This window comes from Artemia sp. Qi Xiang Cuo, chromosome 1, assembly GCF_049724085.1.
Source record: "Artemia sp. Qi Xiang Cuo chromosome 1, ASM4972408v1, whole genome shotgun sequence".
Classification (NCBI taxonomy): Eukaryota; Metazoa; Arthropoda; class Branchiopoda; order Anostraca; family Artemiidae; genus Artemia; species Artemia sp. Qi Xiang Cuo.
Window position 1 is genome coordinate 95116185 of NC_142794.1, and position 20265 is coordinate 95136449.

The window sequence follows — 20265 nt, forward strand, 5'->3', positions numbered from 1 at the left end:
AAATTCATCTTGGTAGCGTCATCTGCTAGAGGCTGAAATGCTGATATGAACAAAGCGTACTTAAAACATTTTTGACCTGTTTCAAAACAGATCTTCTGGACACCACGACAACCTACTAAATCTGGATTATATTTTAAAACTGTATCCCTATCAAACCCCGCCCCCCTCTTAAAATAAAATCTTTTTCAAATTTACAGATATTAATACTTAGAGTTTCTACATAAAGAACTACAGAGCCGCTCCCATTTTCGTTATAATTCTCAAGATGCGTAATAATATAACCTACCCGCTCGCAAAAAACACCCTCAAAGTTTTCTAAATTTGGATAAATCAAACGCATCTCGGAGTGTATATAATGGTGGTAAACTTCACTTTTTCCCTCATTTAAATAGAACACCTTTAAAACAATTGAAACCTTCATTGAATCCCTCCCCCCTCCCCGCAATTGAATTTGGTTCTCCAGCAGTGCATGAATTCTATCTACATATACATGGACAATTTCTACGGGGTCAAACACAAAATTACCACACAAAAGCGAATTAAAAGGGTCACCAAAAGTTGCAGTGAAGACAACTATTGCATTTAAAATTGTATTTGATAATTGAAATTCGGGAAAAGTCGTTAATTGGACATTACCCCCCTCCCACTCCCCACTTTGTTCAATATCCACTTCATTCAAATGAAGTGGAAGTAGGTTATCGGGGGCTAGAGGAGGATTCCCTGTAAATTCCCAGGTAAAATCATCCAAAAGCCGCAATGTGTTTTGACTCAAGTCCTCCTGCCCAACTGTGCTACTATTTAAAAAATCAGTTAAAAACTCATCAATATTAAACGGTATTTCATTAATGATATCATCCCATGTTGAATTGTTGGAGAGCTCCAAATGTGCGTCCTCTCCTTCTCCAACTGATGAGGATTATGATGATGATGACCAGTATGGGACCAATGCAACCTATAAATGAAAAATAGTTTATTTTCAAAGTGTCTAAATCACCCTTACTGTTTTTTTAATTGGATTATTATTGCTTAAAAGCACGCTTAATAGCAGTAACATATACACTAGTCAATCGATATTCCATTGAAAGAAAATCCAACTTAACGAAAATCTAAAACGCTTTACATAGAAGGCAATTTGATTTTGTTCAAACAACTCCCCCCTTAAATTTCCAGTATTTAATGCTCCCCTCCGAGCCGGCCCAGCGGACCACCGCGGCGCTTCCCGCAGCGCTTCCCCCGGTACCTCTTTGGCCCCACTGGCGCTTTCCGGTCGCCACAATGACCACCTCTATGTATACAATAAACTATAATGTTAAATTGTGAAAAAAACAGCAACATTTTGAGATAAAAAGAATCTAGTCAATCTATCAGTAATTGCGACTAGAAATTAACGAAAAATACTATTAAAGAGAGAGCGAAGAGATAGCAACAGTTTATGGCTACAGTGGGGGAACAGAGAAAATAGGAAAGAAAGAAAAAAAGAGTGGTTTGACAAAGCCAAAACAAAGAAATTACATTATATTTAGATATCTCTCAGGGAGGGGGAGCAGAGAAATTTAAAACAATGGTTGGGGCGGGGGGGGGGGCTAATATTCTAATATCTCTGAGACACACACACTTTTACCGCGCGATGAAAAACGGCTATGTTTAGATATATATATAAGTTAGGTAAGAAAAATGCTCACATTTGTAAATTCCGGTTGTATTCGATTACCCGAAGGCCCAGGTGAAGTATGCTTTACCTCCTGACCTTGTGTAGGTGGGGCATCTCTTGAAGGTCCACGGAGAACGTATGGGCAAACGAAGTCATAATCCTGCGTAGATTTGGGTGTGGCTTGGTTAGGCAACACTTGTTTCGGTGGCTTTGACCAGCGACCATATTGTATAACTGTCGCCTTCGCAGGGGTTGCATTATTATCCCTTGCTCTCTTCAATGGAGGGGGATCAATACGCTCTTCACTATTTGCATTATAAAAGAAGAGAAAAAAATTAGTATCAAATAATTTCCCCCCTTTTTTACAGAAGGAAAATTAGTAATCCCCATAATTTTGTCTAGAAAAGCATTTATCACTAAGAAGCCCCCTTCCCCCCTCCTTTTCAGCAATGTCCTAAAAATATTGTTAGCAATTATTTTTGTGGGTATAACTTGTTTCGCTCTTACATAGAAGTTAGAATTCCAATGTCCTAAATATCTATCGCTAATTTTGCGGACAATTTGTTCTTTGCTATTTTCAGACAAACACAGAATTACGCAAAAACCTTTGAAAACTTAGATTGACTAAGGCCGCTAATGTAAACAAAACAGGAAAAATGGGATGCCACGAAGATGTCTACAGTAGGCAGAGAAAATAGGAATGATTAAAAAAAAGAATGGTTTCTTTGACAAGCAAAAAAAAAATATTTAGATATCTCTCAGGGAGGAAGGGGGGAGCAGAGAAATTTAAAACAATGGTTGGGGGCGGGGGGTTAATATTTTAATGTCTTCGACAAGTTTATATTAGGTTGAAAAATAGTTTTGTTTAGATATTTCTATAGGTTAGGTAAGAAAAAATGCTCACATTTGCAAATTCCGGCTGTATTTGAGTGCCCGAAGGCCCAGGCGAAGCATGCTGTACCTCCTGACCTTGTGTTGGTGGGGTAGCTTTTAAAGGTCCATTGAGAGTGGATGGGCTGACGGCGTTACGTTCTAGTGCAGATTGGGATGTGGCTTGCGCAGCAGGGCCAGTGATGGCACGAACTTGTGCAGTCGAGCCAGTGATGTCACGGGATTGCACAGATAAGAGGGCGGGGATCGCCTTATTATAAGAAGCCGCCCATTCTCTTTTTGGTTTTGCCCAGACTGCATATGGGCTGCCTCGTCCTCTCTCGCCCTCTTCGTTGGAGGGGGCACACATTCTTCATAAATGGCCTTAAAAGAAGAAAAAATTAGTATGGAAATAATTTCCCCCGTTTTTAAAGAAGAAAATTAGTACGCCCCCTAGCCATAATTTTGTCTAGAAAGCATTTATCACTAAGAAGCCCCCTCCCCCTAAGCCTAAAGCAAAGCAAAAGGTAAAATTTGTGAGAAATGCCCACCTTGCTGAGAAAAATTTTTAAATGTTTCCCGTCCATAGGCTTTTAAAATAGAAAAAGGCTGTTAGCCTAGCAGGTTATAGGCCTAAATTACAATCTTGGATGTAAATGCTATCTATGCAGTACACATAATAAAGCTATCTTTTTTTATTAGAAATCCCCGGCCCTCTTACTGCCCTAATGCGAAGAAACAGTTTCGTTTTTTCACTTTACAATGATGGCGATAGAATTGAGGCATGTCCCGTACCCCCCCCCCTTTCAGCAATATCCTGAAAATATTGTTAGCAATTATTTTTGGGGGTATAACTTGTTTCACTCACACAAATAGAATTTAGAATTCCAATGCCACTTAATATTAATTTTGCAGACAATTTGTTCTCCGCTATTTTCAGACAAACACAGAATTACGCAAAAAGCATTGAAAACTTAGATTGGCTAAAACCGCTAATGTAAACAAAACAGGAAAAATGGGATGCCAAAATTATTTATAGCCTTGCACGGAGAGCTTATGTCAAAAACATCGCGGCATAATGTCTAACAATTGACAGAATTCAGTTAAAGAAAAGATCACAATACAGAAAAGCAAGAATTATCGAAAAAGAGAATTATTTCTATTGCGAGAATTATCGTTGTAAAAACATTGGGGGGGGTTGAGGGGGGTTAGGTAGTAAAAAGAAGATACTTTACGTGTTCTAGCGAGTATAAAGATTGCATGGTGGAGGAGTTTGTATTATAGTGGGAGGGGGAGGGGGACCTACCTAAATATACTGAAGGTTGACCAAGGAAAATAATTTTATTTTGAAAATAAAAATTAAAATGTACTAAAACAGAACTCACATTGTAAATTGTGGCTGCTAAGGCTTCAAGCTCATCAATAATATTCATTCTTGTTTCCTCTGTGTCACAATACTTTCTGATAATTTAATCACAATGCATGTCCGTTATATACGAAATTCCAAGGGCGAATTGTGATGTAATGGGGAAAACTATATGTAAGCGAGCCTCTGATTGGTCTAGAAGGAGATGTAACCGACTCGCTGATTGGTTTAGAAGGAGACGCATGATCCTGTTGCCTATTCCTGGATCATAACATTCTCCCCTAGCGTGCACTTGGCCAAACAACAACAACAACAACAAATAAATTGACCTTGGAACATCCATAAATTGCTGTACTTGTCGGAGATATTATGTAATCAATTGACAAAACCATAAAACAGACATAAATTGATGTTGACATCCATGAAAAACAACAAATAAATTGACTGACACTCATAACCATCAAAGAAACATCCATCAAAGTGAGAAAAATCCTGTTTTTTCATTCTCACTGACAAAAACCATAAAAACAGACATAAATTGATGTTGACATCCATGGAAAACAACAAATAAATTGACCAACACACATAACCATCCAAGAAACATCCATCAATGTGAGAAAAATCCTGTTTTTCAAATGAGAAAAATCCAGTTTTTTCATTCTCAGTGAGAAAAACCATAAATTATGTACCGTCAACTTTAAACTAAATTGTAGATGGCAGCAGGGGTGTCGCGTGGGACCACATGATAGGGTTCTACTAACATCTATGAATTTTGCCTAGAAGCAGGGCTTGTCAAAGAAATACACAAGGGTGTGTCGCATGACGCAACTGGGATCCGCTTGAAATACACAGGGATGTGTCTTGTGATGTCACATGGTATGCGTTTGAAATCCTATGGAAAAGGAAGGGCACGTCATAGAAGTCCTGTGGAAAAGGGAGGGCATGTCACAGGAATCCTATAGAAAAGGGAGGGCATGTCGTAGGAAGCAGAGAAGGGATATTACTTTCAAAAGTATTGGATTTTTGTGCTGATTTCAAATATATGTTTCATTAAGTTTTTTTTACCCATTAAAAGTTAGGAGCCTAAAATAATTTGTGTTATTTCCGAAAAAAGGAGAAAACACCCCAAAAAAGTGATAAAATCTTAATGAAAACCAAACCTTCAGATTCAGTGTCTCAGAAAACCCTACTGTAGAAGTTCTGAGCTTCTGTCAGCAAAAATTTGGAATTTTGTATTTTTTGCCAGAAGAAAGATCACGGATGTGTGTTTATTTGTTTGTTTTTGTTTTCTTAGGGGTGATCGTATCGATCCAGTGGTCTTCGAATATTTTGAGAGGGCTTATTCAAACAGAAATTGAAAGTTCTAATGCCCTTTTTGAATGACCAACAAAATTGGAGGGCAACTAAGCCCCCTCCCACGCTCATTTTTTTTTGAGATATTTGGCCTAGAAACAGGCCGAATTTTTGTTTTCGAATTTTGAGATAGCCATTTTGCTCAGCAAAGTCGACAATCTAATAAATATGTCTTTGAGGATGACTTAATGTCCCACAGTTCCCAGGGCAAAGGCTGCAAGTTATGAACTTTGCCCATTGTTTAGATATAATACTGGTTATTGGGTACATACGTTTACATTATACAGACATTTTCAGGAGGAATTTTTTCTGGGGGGTTGGAGGAGGGGGTTACGTGAGAGGATCTTTCCATGGAGGATGTTTTCATTGGGGATGGACATTTCTATGAAAGGGACGCCGGATTTCCCAGTATTATTTGAAAAATGATCAGAAATTAAAAAAACAAACAAGTTTTTTTCAACTGAAAGTAAGGAGCAACATTAAAACTTAAAACGAATGGAAATTATTACGTATAGGGTGTTCACCCCCTTTGTCAATACCTCATTCTTTACGCTAAAGTTTTTTTTAGTACTTTCAAAAGAGCTATCTATTTTAATTGGCCTTTCTGGTTCAGGGGTTTGTGGTTCAAACAAAATTTGAACTTTAGCGTAAAGAGCGAGGCATTGGGGCGAACCCCCTCATATATATAATAATATGTGCGTAATAAAAAAAACAATAAAAAACAAGCGATACGGCTCAATTGTAATCGAAACTTGAGTTTTGATGCCAATAAATATATCAAAAGAATGGGATCATAATGCTGATTCTAAATATATAAATTTCATTAAATTTAGTATTACTCATCAAAGGCTACGAGCCTGAGAAAATTTACCTAATTTTTTTTTATTTAGAACTGAAACAAAAATCAAATTTCTGACGTTTAAATCTTGCGGAGTGGAGGGAAGGTAGATAAAGGGCTGCATTCCTTTTTTTTATCATTTTTTAGCTGGTAAGGAGCAACCTGGGTGATGTTTTGCATGTGGTGCTACCATTTCGACTACCCGTCACAAGCACTAAACGTCATAACATCTAAAGGAAAATCCGTCAGAACCACTAACCGTCATAACATCTAGAAAAAAATTATAAGTTTATATAATAGTAATAAGTATAAAATAGTTCAGAAACAAATTTCGGCTGGATACTCGCACATCAGGGGGTGGGGGTAAAGCATAGCTTATATTAAATATGCGACCTAATCCAACCTAGGTACCTTTCACCAAACACCAAAAACGAAAGTTTTAAGATTTTAGATGTTATGACGGTTAGTGGTTCTGACGGGATTTTTTTGTAGATGTTATGACAGATTTTGTAGTGTTTCTGACGGTTGGATGTTATGACGCCTTCCCGTTTTGCATAGTCATGACAAAGTCTAGAGTGCTCAAAAAGATTTTCTCTCCAGGATAAATTTGGATTTTTCAGTATTATGAGCTTACTGCTAAGACAATGTTGAAACTGGTTTGGTTTTGATTAATACGGTTTGGTGTGGGAGTATACAAAATTGCAAAAAAGAAGCTTAATGAGCAATAAAAGAAAAAATAAGTTGTTTGAAATTAATAAAAAGGCTTTTGACTTATATCTTTTGTGTATGATATACATAAAGCTGAAAAGACTTAGGTTGGGTAAAGAGATATACAGAATTTAAGAACAAGACTAATGAGCAGTAAAAGACAAAAGAAGTTGTTTGAAATTATTAAAATAAAGTCTTTTGACTAATATGACTGGTGTATGAGTATACTGAAAGCTGAAAAATTAAAATTAGGACTGTTAAAAGAGTGTATGAAAATGTTAAAAACTAGGTTAATGAGCAGTACAAGAAAAAAATAAGATGTTTGAAATTAATAAAATAAAGTCTTCTCACTAATATGGCTGGTTGTATGAGTATACTTAAAGCTTAAAGACTAAGATTACGATTGTTAAAGGAGTGTACGATAATGTCAAAATATGGTCAATGAGCAGTAAAAGAAAGTCGAAAAGCATGGGTAACCTCAAACCTAGAAGGGTCAGTGCCCTAAGAGGCAGCCGCATAATCTAAGCCTGATCGATCCGAGAAAGAATAGAAAGAGGAAAAGGTTTAAATTAAAGAACCTTGAAAAGCACGGAGGGCCGGCTCCCTAAAATGGAGCCTCATAATCTAAGCCTGTTCGATCAGAAAAGTAATAATAATATGAAAAGGGCTTGAATTAAAGAAAGTCGAAAAGCGCAGAAAAGCCTATTCAATTGTCTTGAAAAAGAAAAAATGGCTAATGGTTCGTCTTACGTGAACTCTCATTGTAAAGAAAAAAACGTCAATAAGAAAAATTGATGTATTCTAAGCGTATAGAGTAGCCTACTAAAGAGAAAAGTAAATATATATATATATATATATATATATATATATATATATATATATATATATATATATATATATATATATATATATATATATATATATATATATATATATATATATATATATATATATATATATATATATATATATATATATATATATATATATATATATATATATATATATATATATATATATATATATATATATATTATATATATCATATATATATATATATATATATATATATATATATATATATATATATATATATATATATATATATATATATATATATATATATATATATATATATATATATATATATATATATATATATATATATATATATATATATATATATATATATATATATATATATATATATATATTATAATTATGATCTGGTCCTATTGACTGAGGTTTGTCCCAAGTCCAGTAGAAACAGGCTCGAAGAATCCCATGTTAAGATTCCAGGGTATGGTGTCATGTCAAGCCTACAGTCTTCAGAATGCAGGCGTGGTACGTTGGCGCTTTTCAAGACATGTTATACTATACGATCATTATGTCTCCCAGGTAACTCACAATTTGTCGAATCTATATGGTTCGACCTATGTGATGACGGCGGTGGAGTAATAACCAGAGTAGGCTGTATTTACAGAAGCCCATCTGCCTCAGATTGCCAAGAAACCGAGCGGACAATAGCAACAATGCTGCATAAAGCAACTATGAATTACACGGGGAACCTTTTTATAGCTGGTGATTTCAACTTCCCTAACCTCATATGGAAAGAGGGATATCCATATATACCTGTACTTACGAACAGAAGCAGAAGGACGAATCTATTCTCAGACTGCCTTCACGACCTTAATCTCTACCAGATTATCGAACAAGCTACTAGAGGCCGACTTTTCCAGAGACCGACTCTACTGGACCTAGTGTTCTTACGGGATAAAGACCAGCTTCAGAACATAAATTACTTACCTCCTCTAGGAAAGAGCGATCATCTAATCCTAGAAGTGAATGTGTCATTTCGTAAGATAAAAAATGATTACACAAAGAAAACTTATGTAGACTACGGGGCGATCAGAAAAGAGCTGGAAGGCGTAGTTTGGTCACCTTTACTTCATGGGGACGTCGACCAACAATGGCCTAACCTAAAGGACAAGCTACTTACACTTAAAAAAAAACACACGTCAGTAAAACTCACGCCAAAGCCCAAAACATTGTCTTTCATGACCCCCGAGATAAGCAAGGAAAGAAAAAGGAAGGGATAGTACTGGAGAAAGTACGATAAAGGAGGGAAGGAAGAACACTACCACAAGTTTGCGAAAGCTCGAAACAAACTAAGAAGCCTAACTAAACAACTTTACGCACGGTATGAGTCCAAGCTAGCTGATGATAGTAAGAATAACCCGAAGAAGTTCTGGAAGTACATATCAAGTAAGGACCACAGCAGACGGTCAGTAAAAGCACTCAGTACAGATGATAGCAAGGAAGTGACCAACTTGAAGGACATCACCGAACTCCTCAATAGGCAGTTTGCGTCGGTTTTCACCAATGAACCAGATGGTCCTCTTCCTCATAGCCCATCATGCGACATCCCTAACCCGATGCCACCTATTCTACTCTCCCCCCCCCCCCTGTCGTCCAAAAGCGACTTGAAGCGCTAGACGTCAACAAGTCCGCCGGTCCTGATAACTTGTACCCAAGACTATTGAAGGAGCTTGCCAAAGAAATTGCACAACAACTATGCAATATATTCCACCTGTCGCGTGACTCGAAAAAGGTACCCAAAGACTGGAAGCTGACCCATGTCACCCCAATATTCAAGAAAGGTGACCGCACCAAAGCCAAAAACTACAGACCCATCAGTCTGACGTCAGCGGTGGCAAAAACCCTTGAGCGGATTGTGAATGCTGATATTTTGACACATCTCCGTAATAATAATATGCTTTTCCCCGACCAGTACGGAATTCTGCCAGGAAAATCGGTTGAGACCAATCTCCTTGAGACGTACAGCACCATAACAGATCACCTGAAGAAAGGAATCCCTGTGGACCTGATTTTACTGGACCTAGCCAAGGCTTTCGACAAGGTACCACACAACCGTCTCAGATTGGAACTTTCAGCAGCAGGTACCCACTCGGACGTGGTCAATTGGGTCATGGACTTTTTGACTGCTCGGAGTCAGCAGGTTTGACTCTTCACAACTAATGGCGACAAGGTCTTCTCCGAACCATGTGATGTTGTAAGCGGAGTCCCCCAAGGTACTGTTTTGGGCCCTACCCTATTCCTTATGTATTTCAACGATATGATGAACAGAACAGAAAACAACATCACTCTCTATGCCAACGACTCCAAGCTGTTTCACCAGTACAACATGTCCGATCCCAATTCACTGGCTAGCTTAGTACTAAAGACAAGTCCCGAAGAAAGAGATCTAGGAGTGCTGATAGATGAACAACTGAAGTTCCACGGCCACTGGCAACAAGCAGTTTCAAAAGCAAATTCAAGCCTTGGTCTCCTCAAACGCACTATAACCAGCCGTTCCCGTACAGTCTTTCTAAGGCTCTATAAGGCTATAGTTAGACCCGTTTTGGATTTTGTACGTGTCTCACCTCCGCTTCTTATAAGAATGATACCAGTCTAATCGAAGGAGTTCAGAGACGTGCCACGAAGTGCATAGCTGGCCTACGAGATCTCCCGTACAACAAGAGACTGGAACGCATGCAGCTGCCAACACTCGTCTTCAGTCGCCACCGTGGTGACATAATGCTGACCTACAGGTATAATGCTCAACCAAATAGCCCTCTCTTTACCAAACATTCCAGTCAGCACCATACAAGAGGACACTCACATAAGCTGTCAAAACGTTTGTCAAACACGAACGCGGCAACATTTCTTCTCCGACCGTGTTGTCAACGATTGGAATAGCCTTCAAGCTGAAACGGCGACTGCACCTACGGCTGCGTCCTTCAAGTTCAGACTTGACAAGGAATGGAATAACAAGCCATGGAAATATGAGTGGGACTGTCCGTCCCACTCAACTACTGACTGATGCCAACTTTATCATAATGAATGTCTTGCTAGGAGGCTGATGCCGCTTGTCATACCCAACCATCTTGCATACTCGATCCGAAGTTGCTGTTGTGTGGCGGTGTCAGCTCTATACCACTGAGAATGGTCTTTACGGGCCATACCTACCTCGTGGCCACCGCTACCGAGTGGGCTTAAATTGCATTTCTCCAGCAGACCTCTCCTATGGCGTGTCACTGGGCCCTAACACAGAGACGAATTTTTTCCCATCATTGACCCGGAGAGCAACAGATCCAGTATGGACCTTAACTTGCTCCGAAGTGCGAATTAAGGTAATATATATATATATATATATATATATATATATATATATATATATATATATATATATATATATATATATATATATATATATATATATATATATATATATATATATATGTATATACGTATATATATATATATATATATATATATATATATATATATATATATATATATATATATATATATATATATATATATATATATATATATATATATATATATATATATATATATATATATATATATATATATATATATATATATATATATATATATATATATATATATATATATATATATATATATATATATATATATATATATATATATATATATATATATATATATATATAGGTTCATTTCCATGTCGCATCATTTATAACAACTTGCATGTTGACGATTTTTGAAATCGTCTTTTCTGTCACAAATTTAAATTGTTTTTTTTTTTTTTTTTTAAGGGAAAAAGTTTCTACTCCATTCTATATACTGTTTTTCCATACAATCGCCTTTCAAATCGTCTTTTGAAGGTGGCTTCAATCAAGTAGCTTCAATTCTCTTTTTGGTAGTTGTATGATATACCCCCTACCTAATATTCTTCTAATATATTTTTCTGACGCTCAATCCTAATGAAATATACCAAAGTAAGATAAAAATATAATAATTTAGAAACAAATTTGGAAAACACTAATTTAGAAAACAACAAAAATCACCTTCCGATTATGCAATTAACGTCGACTATTCAATCTATTCCGCTTCGATTATACAATCAAATTGACTATGCAGTCTAAACAGTAGAACCTTACTGAAAAATTTACATCTTCTCATTGAAGAATTTTCCAGATTTAAGTCACTTGCCATTGTTATCAGAGCTTGTCCGTCTTCTACAAAGCTACATGTAATTGCTTGGTCTGGATCACGAATTTTGAGATTCTTTGGTCCAGAAATATATGAAACGAACTGCAGTAAGAAATGGTATTCTACTATTAGCAAACCACGTATTGACACGCAAGCTGACCATTATCTTACATTGCAACTTACAACACCTCCAAAATGGATTATGTTTCTTCTCATTCAAGTAGAAAGTCATGGCTTGTCCATTTTTACACTCTTTTGTTTTCGGCAATAAACCCTTATCCTGAAAAAATTCAACCGCCTCTTTCTCTGTCTTTGGCGAATTCCAAGTTATAATTTTGACAGTCATTTTACATGACCCGTATCACACAAGTCGACTCTAACAACTATTTTATGGTCAGGTACCTCTCCCTCATCTGTCCCGGCAACTGCCGCGTCTTATTTGACATATATAAAAGAGTGGGCATAATGCACAGATACCAAATATATATATGTATATACGTATATATATATATATATATATATATATATATATATATATATATATATATATATATATATATATATATATATATATATATATATATATATATATATATATATATATATATATATATATATATATATATATATATATATATATATATATATATATATATATATATATATATATATATATATATATATATATATATATATATATATATATATATATATTTAAATATCTCCTTGGAAAATAATACCCCCACTGCGTAAAACAATCCCCGGAAAATACCCCCTTCCCTGTGGAAAAAAGGCTTTCTAAATTTGAGGATTTTGTTTGAGTTTTATCTTATCTCTGTTATTCTGGTATCTATCCCCCCTTGTAAAATTTTCTGCGGGCACCCTTGTACGTAATTCTATTCCTCTCCAAAAGGTAGGCTTTACCAAAGTGGCGTCAATTAACGAAAACATACGAATTGGAAAAGGCATTTCTTTAAATCTAAGACAGGTAATTATGCGGTTTTGAGTTTTTTTTCATAAAAATAATTATGATGTTTTTTTCAATAAAAATGCTGACAAAATGAAATCTAAAGTGGTAATCCCCCCCCCCCCAATCTGTTACCCTTGATCAAGTTTGCCTTTTGCTTGACTATATAATTATTCTGCCATTGTTGCCAAATCTTATGTGGAAATTATCAAGAAAGGGAATCGTGGCTTTAGGGGGGACACAATAGTGCATTCATAAGCTCAAGTTGCATTTTAATTCTGTAACAGCTGGCAATCGTTAATCTTTTTGTTTCTTTTTAGCACTTCTTTGGTCCCCTGAAAATTTGCCAGCCAATCATTTTATAGATTAATAAAATAGAAACGATGATTGGTCAGACTTTAGATGACGTCCCAATTTGAGCCAGTAAAACTTGACTACGCAATATTTCGGTGAAGAGTAGCGGGAAATTCTAAACAAGTTTTCAGTCTGAGTTAAAATGTCAAAAACGGGAGGGATGTTGTCGGATTAGATGAAAATTCCAGTATTTTGGCACAGTGATTCCGTATGTTAATTCTTTTTTATTAGCTTCAGAGATAGTGTGTATTTTATGTAGGCTAGACGAATATTTTTGGAAATAGAAATTCTAACAGGGCTCATTCAAGACACTTGAAGGAGGAATCACAGAGTATCGGAATGCAAAAAATCAGGTATGGGAAAATGTGAGCTCGAAGTCCCCTTCCCTCTATCTAAAGCCTGTTTTTTGTATAATTCCATTTTATTAATTTATCCCGCCCTGTTCAAAATAATATAACGCGTGCACGCCTCCAACGACTGTAATGGTCTCTGTCACATCCAGGGGCCAAGGATATTGCCAGGATTTATTTCAGGAATGGTTAAAACTAAGGAAATAATTGTTTTAGCCTCTATTGCTTACGTCTAGTAATATAGCCTATGTGTAATATATTTGGGTTCTAGTGGGAGGGGTGCTTGTTTTTCATACCAAACTAAGCAATGTCGCTATGCTGCAAATTTTTGCGGTACTTCCCCATTATATGGGCATATCTAAAAAGTCAACTTTGGTTAATGCTAATGAAATAAAATAAAATAAAATAGGATGAATATATAATAGTTTATAAACAAATTTGGGCTATATATTTGTACATTAGGGCGGGGGAGGGGGGTTAAAGCATTTCATATGTTAAATACGTAACTTAACCTAGGTAGGCTACCTTTTTTCTCCCTAAACCCCAAAAAACAACAGTTTAAATATCGTAAACGTATTGAAAACCATGCTAAGCATTGCATTACGGTATAGCAGTGTCTTGAATAAACCCGTCAAAAACGGTTTTTTCGTGGCTGGTTTCCTTGTAAATGCCCATATAATTGGAAAGTAGGCTACTATTTTTGCGATACAAGTAATTCGTAATTTAAGTCAAAAAAGACCCCAGCATTGTTCTGGGTTTTATGAACAACTACTTTGCTAGGTAGGCTATCTACATTTTGAGTTTTTTTCTACATTTTTTGGCAACCTGGGGAAGAAATGAAGCATTTTGGGAGGCTTAGGACGCGGAATGAGCCATATTCCGTGTATCCGGTCTCCATATCCTCCGCACATTAATATGTGTTAACTTAAGGTAGATTATGAAGAAATGGAGGATGTGAGAGACGAAATTTTTTCCTGGAAGTATAATAGGGGAGGAATGAATTGTCAAAATTTTGACGAGTAACTGCCTACCTGAATGGGGAGAATGGGGAAGTACTCCCTGTGGTGACTTTTTTTTATGTTTTTTTTGTTGTTGTTTATTTTACATAGCATGGTCATTGTGATATTCGTGTTGTATTATATAATTTCAGTGGCATAACGTAAATGAAACTTTACAAACTGATTCAACATATCGACCTGGTTAAGTGATTATGTACTTGTCTATGCTATTATGTTTTGATTTCCTTAAATGTGAGAGGTAATCTTCCCATTCTAAGCTGGATTGAAAAACGACAAAATTATTATTCTAACTTGGTTTAACTTTGCTGTGAAATTGTTTGAAATCTGGCTTTGTTTACTTGGTCAAGATTGGTTTCAATATTTACCTTTCTTCTTCCTTGACTGTATGCATCGGCGAGCTCCTTGGTCTTATTCTTATTCATCCGTAGTACCAGCAAAGGTGTTTGAATCAGATGAAACCGGTTATTTGCATATGCTTCTCTTATGGCACCGAACTTATGAGATGCCTGTTAATTCGCGTATTGCAAATCTCCATTATCTGTTATCTACTCAGGTAATTAATCTAGGATCATGAGACAATCACTAATGTTCCGAATTGGACACGATCTGTTAGTTCCTGTCTTTCCAACTGTTCAACTTGTTTACTGGCTTCTCGTTGAATCGTTCTTGTCGAAGGGAGTTTGCTTCATTTGGACTTAACTCTTATTTTCTTTATTTACTGATTTGAAGTCTGGTAGGTTTTCCTTCATGAACATAAGCTTTTGAATTTTGCAAGACCTTAAATGTATCTTATGCGCTGAGGCATGGCCAGGGATTTACTAAGGAACTTTGTATAAAGCAGAGGTAGAGATATCGGATCATAATATTTGGATAAGCCACATACACAGGGGGGGGGGTCTTTGCTCCTCTTGAATGTGTGAAAAGTCGTGCTTCCCCCTATATTTCCTTGTTTATTTGTTATATTTCACTAATTTGTTTAAGTTGCACCCTCTTTCCTTGAGATAAGATTCATATTTACGTGCCTGACTTGAATGCAAAGTCTATGTTAGGCTCGAAGGATCAGGAGGTTGGTTTGGGCCCTAAGACTAGGGTAGTTCTTTGCCAGATTGTGGACAATCCATGCCAACAAGATTAATGTATTTTCTTTCCGGTAGAATATTTCAATGTTTGGTCTTACAATCAGTGATGCACTTCAGGGCTGTGTTCGATTCTTTCTTGTACACCCCGTATTTAAATTTTGGTCTTTTTCTGATAGAGTTATCAACGTGGAATGGTCTTTCGATTTGTTTCTTTTAGGCCTTCATCTCATATCTTTTTGATTATAAAGTTTCACACAATCTACACCTTTTGATACGACATAATTTGAATTGGCCAGCCACCAGCTATTTCAGAGACAAAGATTATCGCATTAGAATCATTGAAAGCCGTGTTTGTAGAGAAGGGGTGTGAAAACAGAGCGGGAGACCTCCGTAAGATTTCCTCTTTGCACATCATCCTGCACAAATACCTCCCTCCCCAATAGTTGAACCTATGGTATTAACTGCAGGTGGAAATATGCTCGACTAAAATGGATGAGGAGAGCACAGAGCTCCCCTCATTCACTTATTTAGCGCAGGGAAAAGGGTTAATATAGAAATAAAGTAAGTTTCCGTTTTTGTTTATTATTAAGTGCTGTCGTTGCTCGGTTCTCTAATAAAAAATTATAGGTTTCACAAGCAGTGTCATATGAAAGTCAAAAGAGCCACTTGACCGGAAGAGTTACATATAATGAATGGCTGCTACTGACCCATGCCCCCCGATGAATATTTTAGAACGTTCCCTGTAGTCGCTTGTATAAAATATGCCCTATAACTGGCCTAAATTTTTTTAGCGGTGTCCAGGTGCGGATGTAAGGGGTGGTTTTAGGGCCAGGTTTTCGCCAGAAAGTAGAAAAGCATACTAATTACAGGGTCTGAGTGGCGAAATACTGATGGGAGAGCTATATTTGTATCTGTGCCCCCCTTTCAATCAGTAAATGTGTATCCATCCCTGGTTGTGCACCCTGGAAAATCTTTAAATAAGTGACCGGGTGGGACCCCTTAATGTTGAACCTGTGACGAAAGTCTCCGATGTCACCCCTCTTTGCCAGCCTTACAAAATTATATTATTCATGAGACTGGCAAAGAATATCATCAATTGATAAACGGTTTAAAAATATCTAGTATATACGAAGGTGGCAATTTTGTTGCCACTCGAATAAGTATATTCAAAAGTTCAGCCTTTTGAGATTTGGCAGTTCGTTGTGTAGATTTATTTTACCATGATATAACATTCTGACATGGGCGCCCATAAGCTGAATTCCAGGGGGGGGGCAAACTTCGTCTAATTGCTACTTTTAATACTATATAATAGAAATCTCAGAACAAAAATATAAAAATACGGCAGCATCATTCAGCCAGGGGGGGGGGCAAGAGCCCCTCCCTGCCCCCCCATACGGGCGCCCATGCATTCTGATAGGGACAATTCTTTTGATAGGACTCATAATTAACTTAGCATGCTCATCTTTACTGTGAAAACATTTAGGCATCGAAAGCCCAAGTTAGACAAAGCATAAACCAAAGTTAATGAATCTGAGGATTTATGGCATAGTTTTTCTGCTTAAGGACTTATCCCGGCCCGTGATGGATATTCCTCGCAGATTTTGTTGATTTTTCAACTATTTATGTTTTATCACAGTATAACTTTAATCGTCACTTTTCCTTAAATTGAATAGCAATATGGAACCATATTAACAAGGATTTCTTTAAAACGAATGCAATGTACATCTAAAATTCTATTAATGTCCTTTAGTTTTCTATATTTTCTTTAAATATCTCATGATATACATTCTTATCTTCTTCATCAACCACAAAAAGTAACATTTCTCCTTCACGTACGGGAAGATTAACACATTGGACAAATAATTAATTTTTTACTGAACTCTTGGCTTTTAGAAGGAAATAAAATTGAACTCATTGGTTAGTAAGATTAACAGTAAAAATATAAAGGGTTGAGATTATTGATTAACTAATAAGAATAAAAAACCAAACACAGGGTCAAGAACCAATTAAAGCTCAAGATTTTGTTTACAATATTTCAATGGCCCAAAGAGTGGCGTAGTTTCCTCAAAATCCTGGGGGTGGGTGGGCAAAGTCGGAGCCAATTTTCTGAAATCAAGTAGAAATAACAGTGAAAAATGAGCCATATACTACCATAAAGGCAAAGGTATGCTAAAAAAACTGATCTGTTTCTATGGATAGTTGAATTATATAGGTCTATCTTAAGTTTTGATAAAATTTTAACAAAAATTTTTCGTCAAAAATCTAAGTGATGAATTATACAAATAATATGCAGTTAAACCCATAGGTACCAAGGATATCAAAATGATAAAGCTTTTGAAAATTGTGATTTACTAACTCTTTTCTTGTGAATGTTTCATTACGAGGTTTTTAGGGGAGTATAACATTTTCGTCAGTCCGACCACGTTGAACCGTGAAATAAATTAGCAAAATTTTCAAATCTATTGGATTTGACACCGCTTTACACCCCTAAAATTCAAACATAAACTGTCTGTTGATTCCCAAAAACACCTACAATTTCAAATTGTTTTAATCTCAATTTTTTTTCAAATCAACTTTTATTTTTTTTAATTAATGCTAATTTTTTAATCTATTTGGTTCTCTATGTTTTCAGCTTATGTTTGATGCTTTTTATCCATTTTCCCGTCTAATTAATTTTACATCTGCTTTGAAAACTACATAAGTGTGTATGGCGATTTTTTCTATTAAAAGTAGGATTCCCGGTTTTCCAAATTTTGTCAATATATATTTGGTTCTGCAGGTTTCCACTTAACCAGTTAAAACAATCAGATTTCAATTTCTCTGCCTTTTGTACTTCAAAAATTGGGTAAGGTTTATTTTAATCAGGGGCGATTCTCCAGCATTTTTATTGGCGGGGGGGGGGGGCGAGGGGTCTATATCCGGGTAGTCAAGGGGTATGGGATATATATTTTTTTCCTCCACATTATTGGGAAGCAACTACCCCTTGCCCTCCCCCAAATGACGCCCCCAATATTAACGGACTATTCAGGTAGCTAAGAAATAAACTTACCTCTAAAGTCAAAATCGCATCCTGAATCCAAATTTAACATTCATTTGTGTCGGAAATGAACTGTACCCCCATCCCTATATATTCCCGTTCATGGTATATATTTGCACATTAGGGAGGTGGGGCTAAACATTTCCGAGCTACCTGAATAGTCCGTTAATGTAAACCTTACCCCAAAAATTTAGACATTTCATAAAATTATGGGCCTGACGTTGTGTTTTCTAAAAGGAGCATAGAACTGACACAGAAGATCTGAAACTTATGTTCCTGTTCCGCCAAGTTTTTGTAATAGTGTCACGTAATTGTAAGACTTCCAAAACTAAGGGATTTTTGCCAGACATATCAAAAGCAATTTGGTTAGGGATCGTTAAAAATCTCTGCTTTAAGGAAAAGGTTCATTTCGAAGAGGAACGACTCATTACATAAGGAGGTAAAAAAGAAGAACATTAAAGTACCAAGGACAGTTAAAATGGAATCTGACTGTTTGAATTGGTTGAGAGGAAACTTAAACTTATTCACCCGCATCCCGCACAAAATAAAAATGTAATTTTGCAAGAGTAAAACATTTATTTCTGCTTGAAACCGTCGGTGTTAGAAAGTCTATTGGTACTTCCGCATTATATGGTACATACTTGAGAATTTGGGTCGTGAAGATGAGACAATAACCAGTTTTTACGGTCTTTATACCAGACAATTAGCTTTGACTTGGTGGAAAACTACATTGTAGCTATATTTTAATGAAATATCCAATTGGTATTTTGGTTAGATTAGTTTAAATTGTTAATTAACATAAATGGTACATTTAAATTTTACTACAATGCTGGGATAGGCAGAGGGAGGGGTGGGGTCGTTGAAATAAATATGACAGAGATAACTCCCATTGCTTCTTGTGCAGGCTTGTCTGTCTCTCAAATATGTAATTTTTGCAAAAAAATGTGGGAACAAACCTGCACTAAACCTGCACTTCGAAGGGCTTAGGGAATAGCCCCCCAATGATAACCCCCTCAGAAAATACCCCCTGGAAAATACCCCCGTTGAAAATACCCCCCCCCCCCCCCCGCGGAAAATAAGGCTTTGCAAATTTGAGAACTTTTTGTGAGTTTAATTTTTTTTATTTCCGTAGGGGGAAGTAATTTTCATACTTGCGCCACTCACTCAAGTTTTCGCTCTGTAAAATTCGTGAACACACCAGTTTTTTCGTTAGCTTCTTCGTCATTTTAGAAATAAATTTGGGCTATAGATTTGCATATTAGGGGGGGGTAAAGTATAGTGGGTCTGCATGCAAAATGTGTTTGGTACAGTTATCCTGCATATTAGATAGATAAATAAAGAAGTGTATTTTAAAGCCAATACGGCCATATGAACATAGTAAAATAACATAAAAGAAAGGCGCAAATAACAAACTTTGATCAGCAATCATCCTAGAACACTTAAATGAAACACTACAATAACCTATTAATAGTAGGCTACTTAGTACTTGGAAAACGGTCATTGAAAAAAAAAACACAACACTTGGAAAAAAACACTTAAATGAATCATTGCATTGACTTTATACTGGTAATTTTTTTTTTTTTTAGTTACCAAAATTTCCAGATACTTCGCTATTCTTCTGTAAGGCCGT

General features: G+C 36.2%; 1 protein-coding gene across 2 annotated transcripts in view; it reads left to right on the forward strand.

Moving 5' to 3' along the window:
- Window positions 1-13192: 13192 nt before the first annotated feature.
- LOC148956953 (uncharacterized) overlaps window positions 13193-20265 on the forward strand; it is a 60440-nt gene continuing 53367 nt past the window's right edge. The window contains exon 1 of one of the 2 annotated variants that reach the window (XM_089096958.1): window positions 13193-13358. In XM_089096958.1, the coding sequence (XP_088953084.1) occupies window positions 13326-13358 (33 nt within the window). In that variant the 5' untranslated portion in view covers window positions 13193-13325. Of the gene's footprint in view, window positions 13504-20265 lie in introns of both variants that reach the window. The other variant, XM_089096966.1, reaches the window with a different exon arrangement.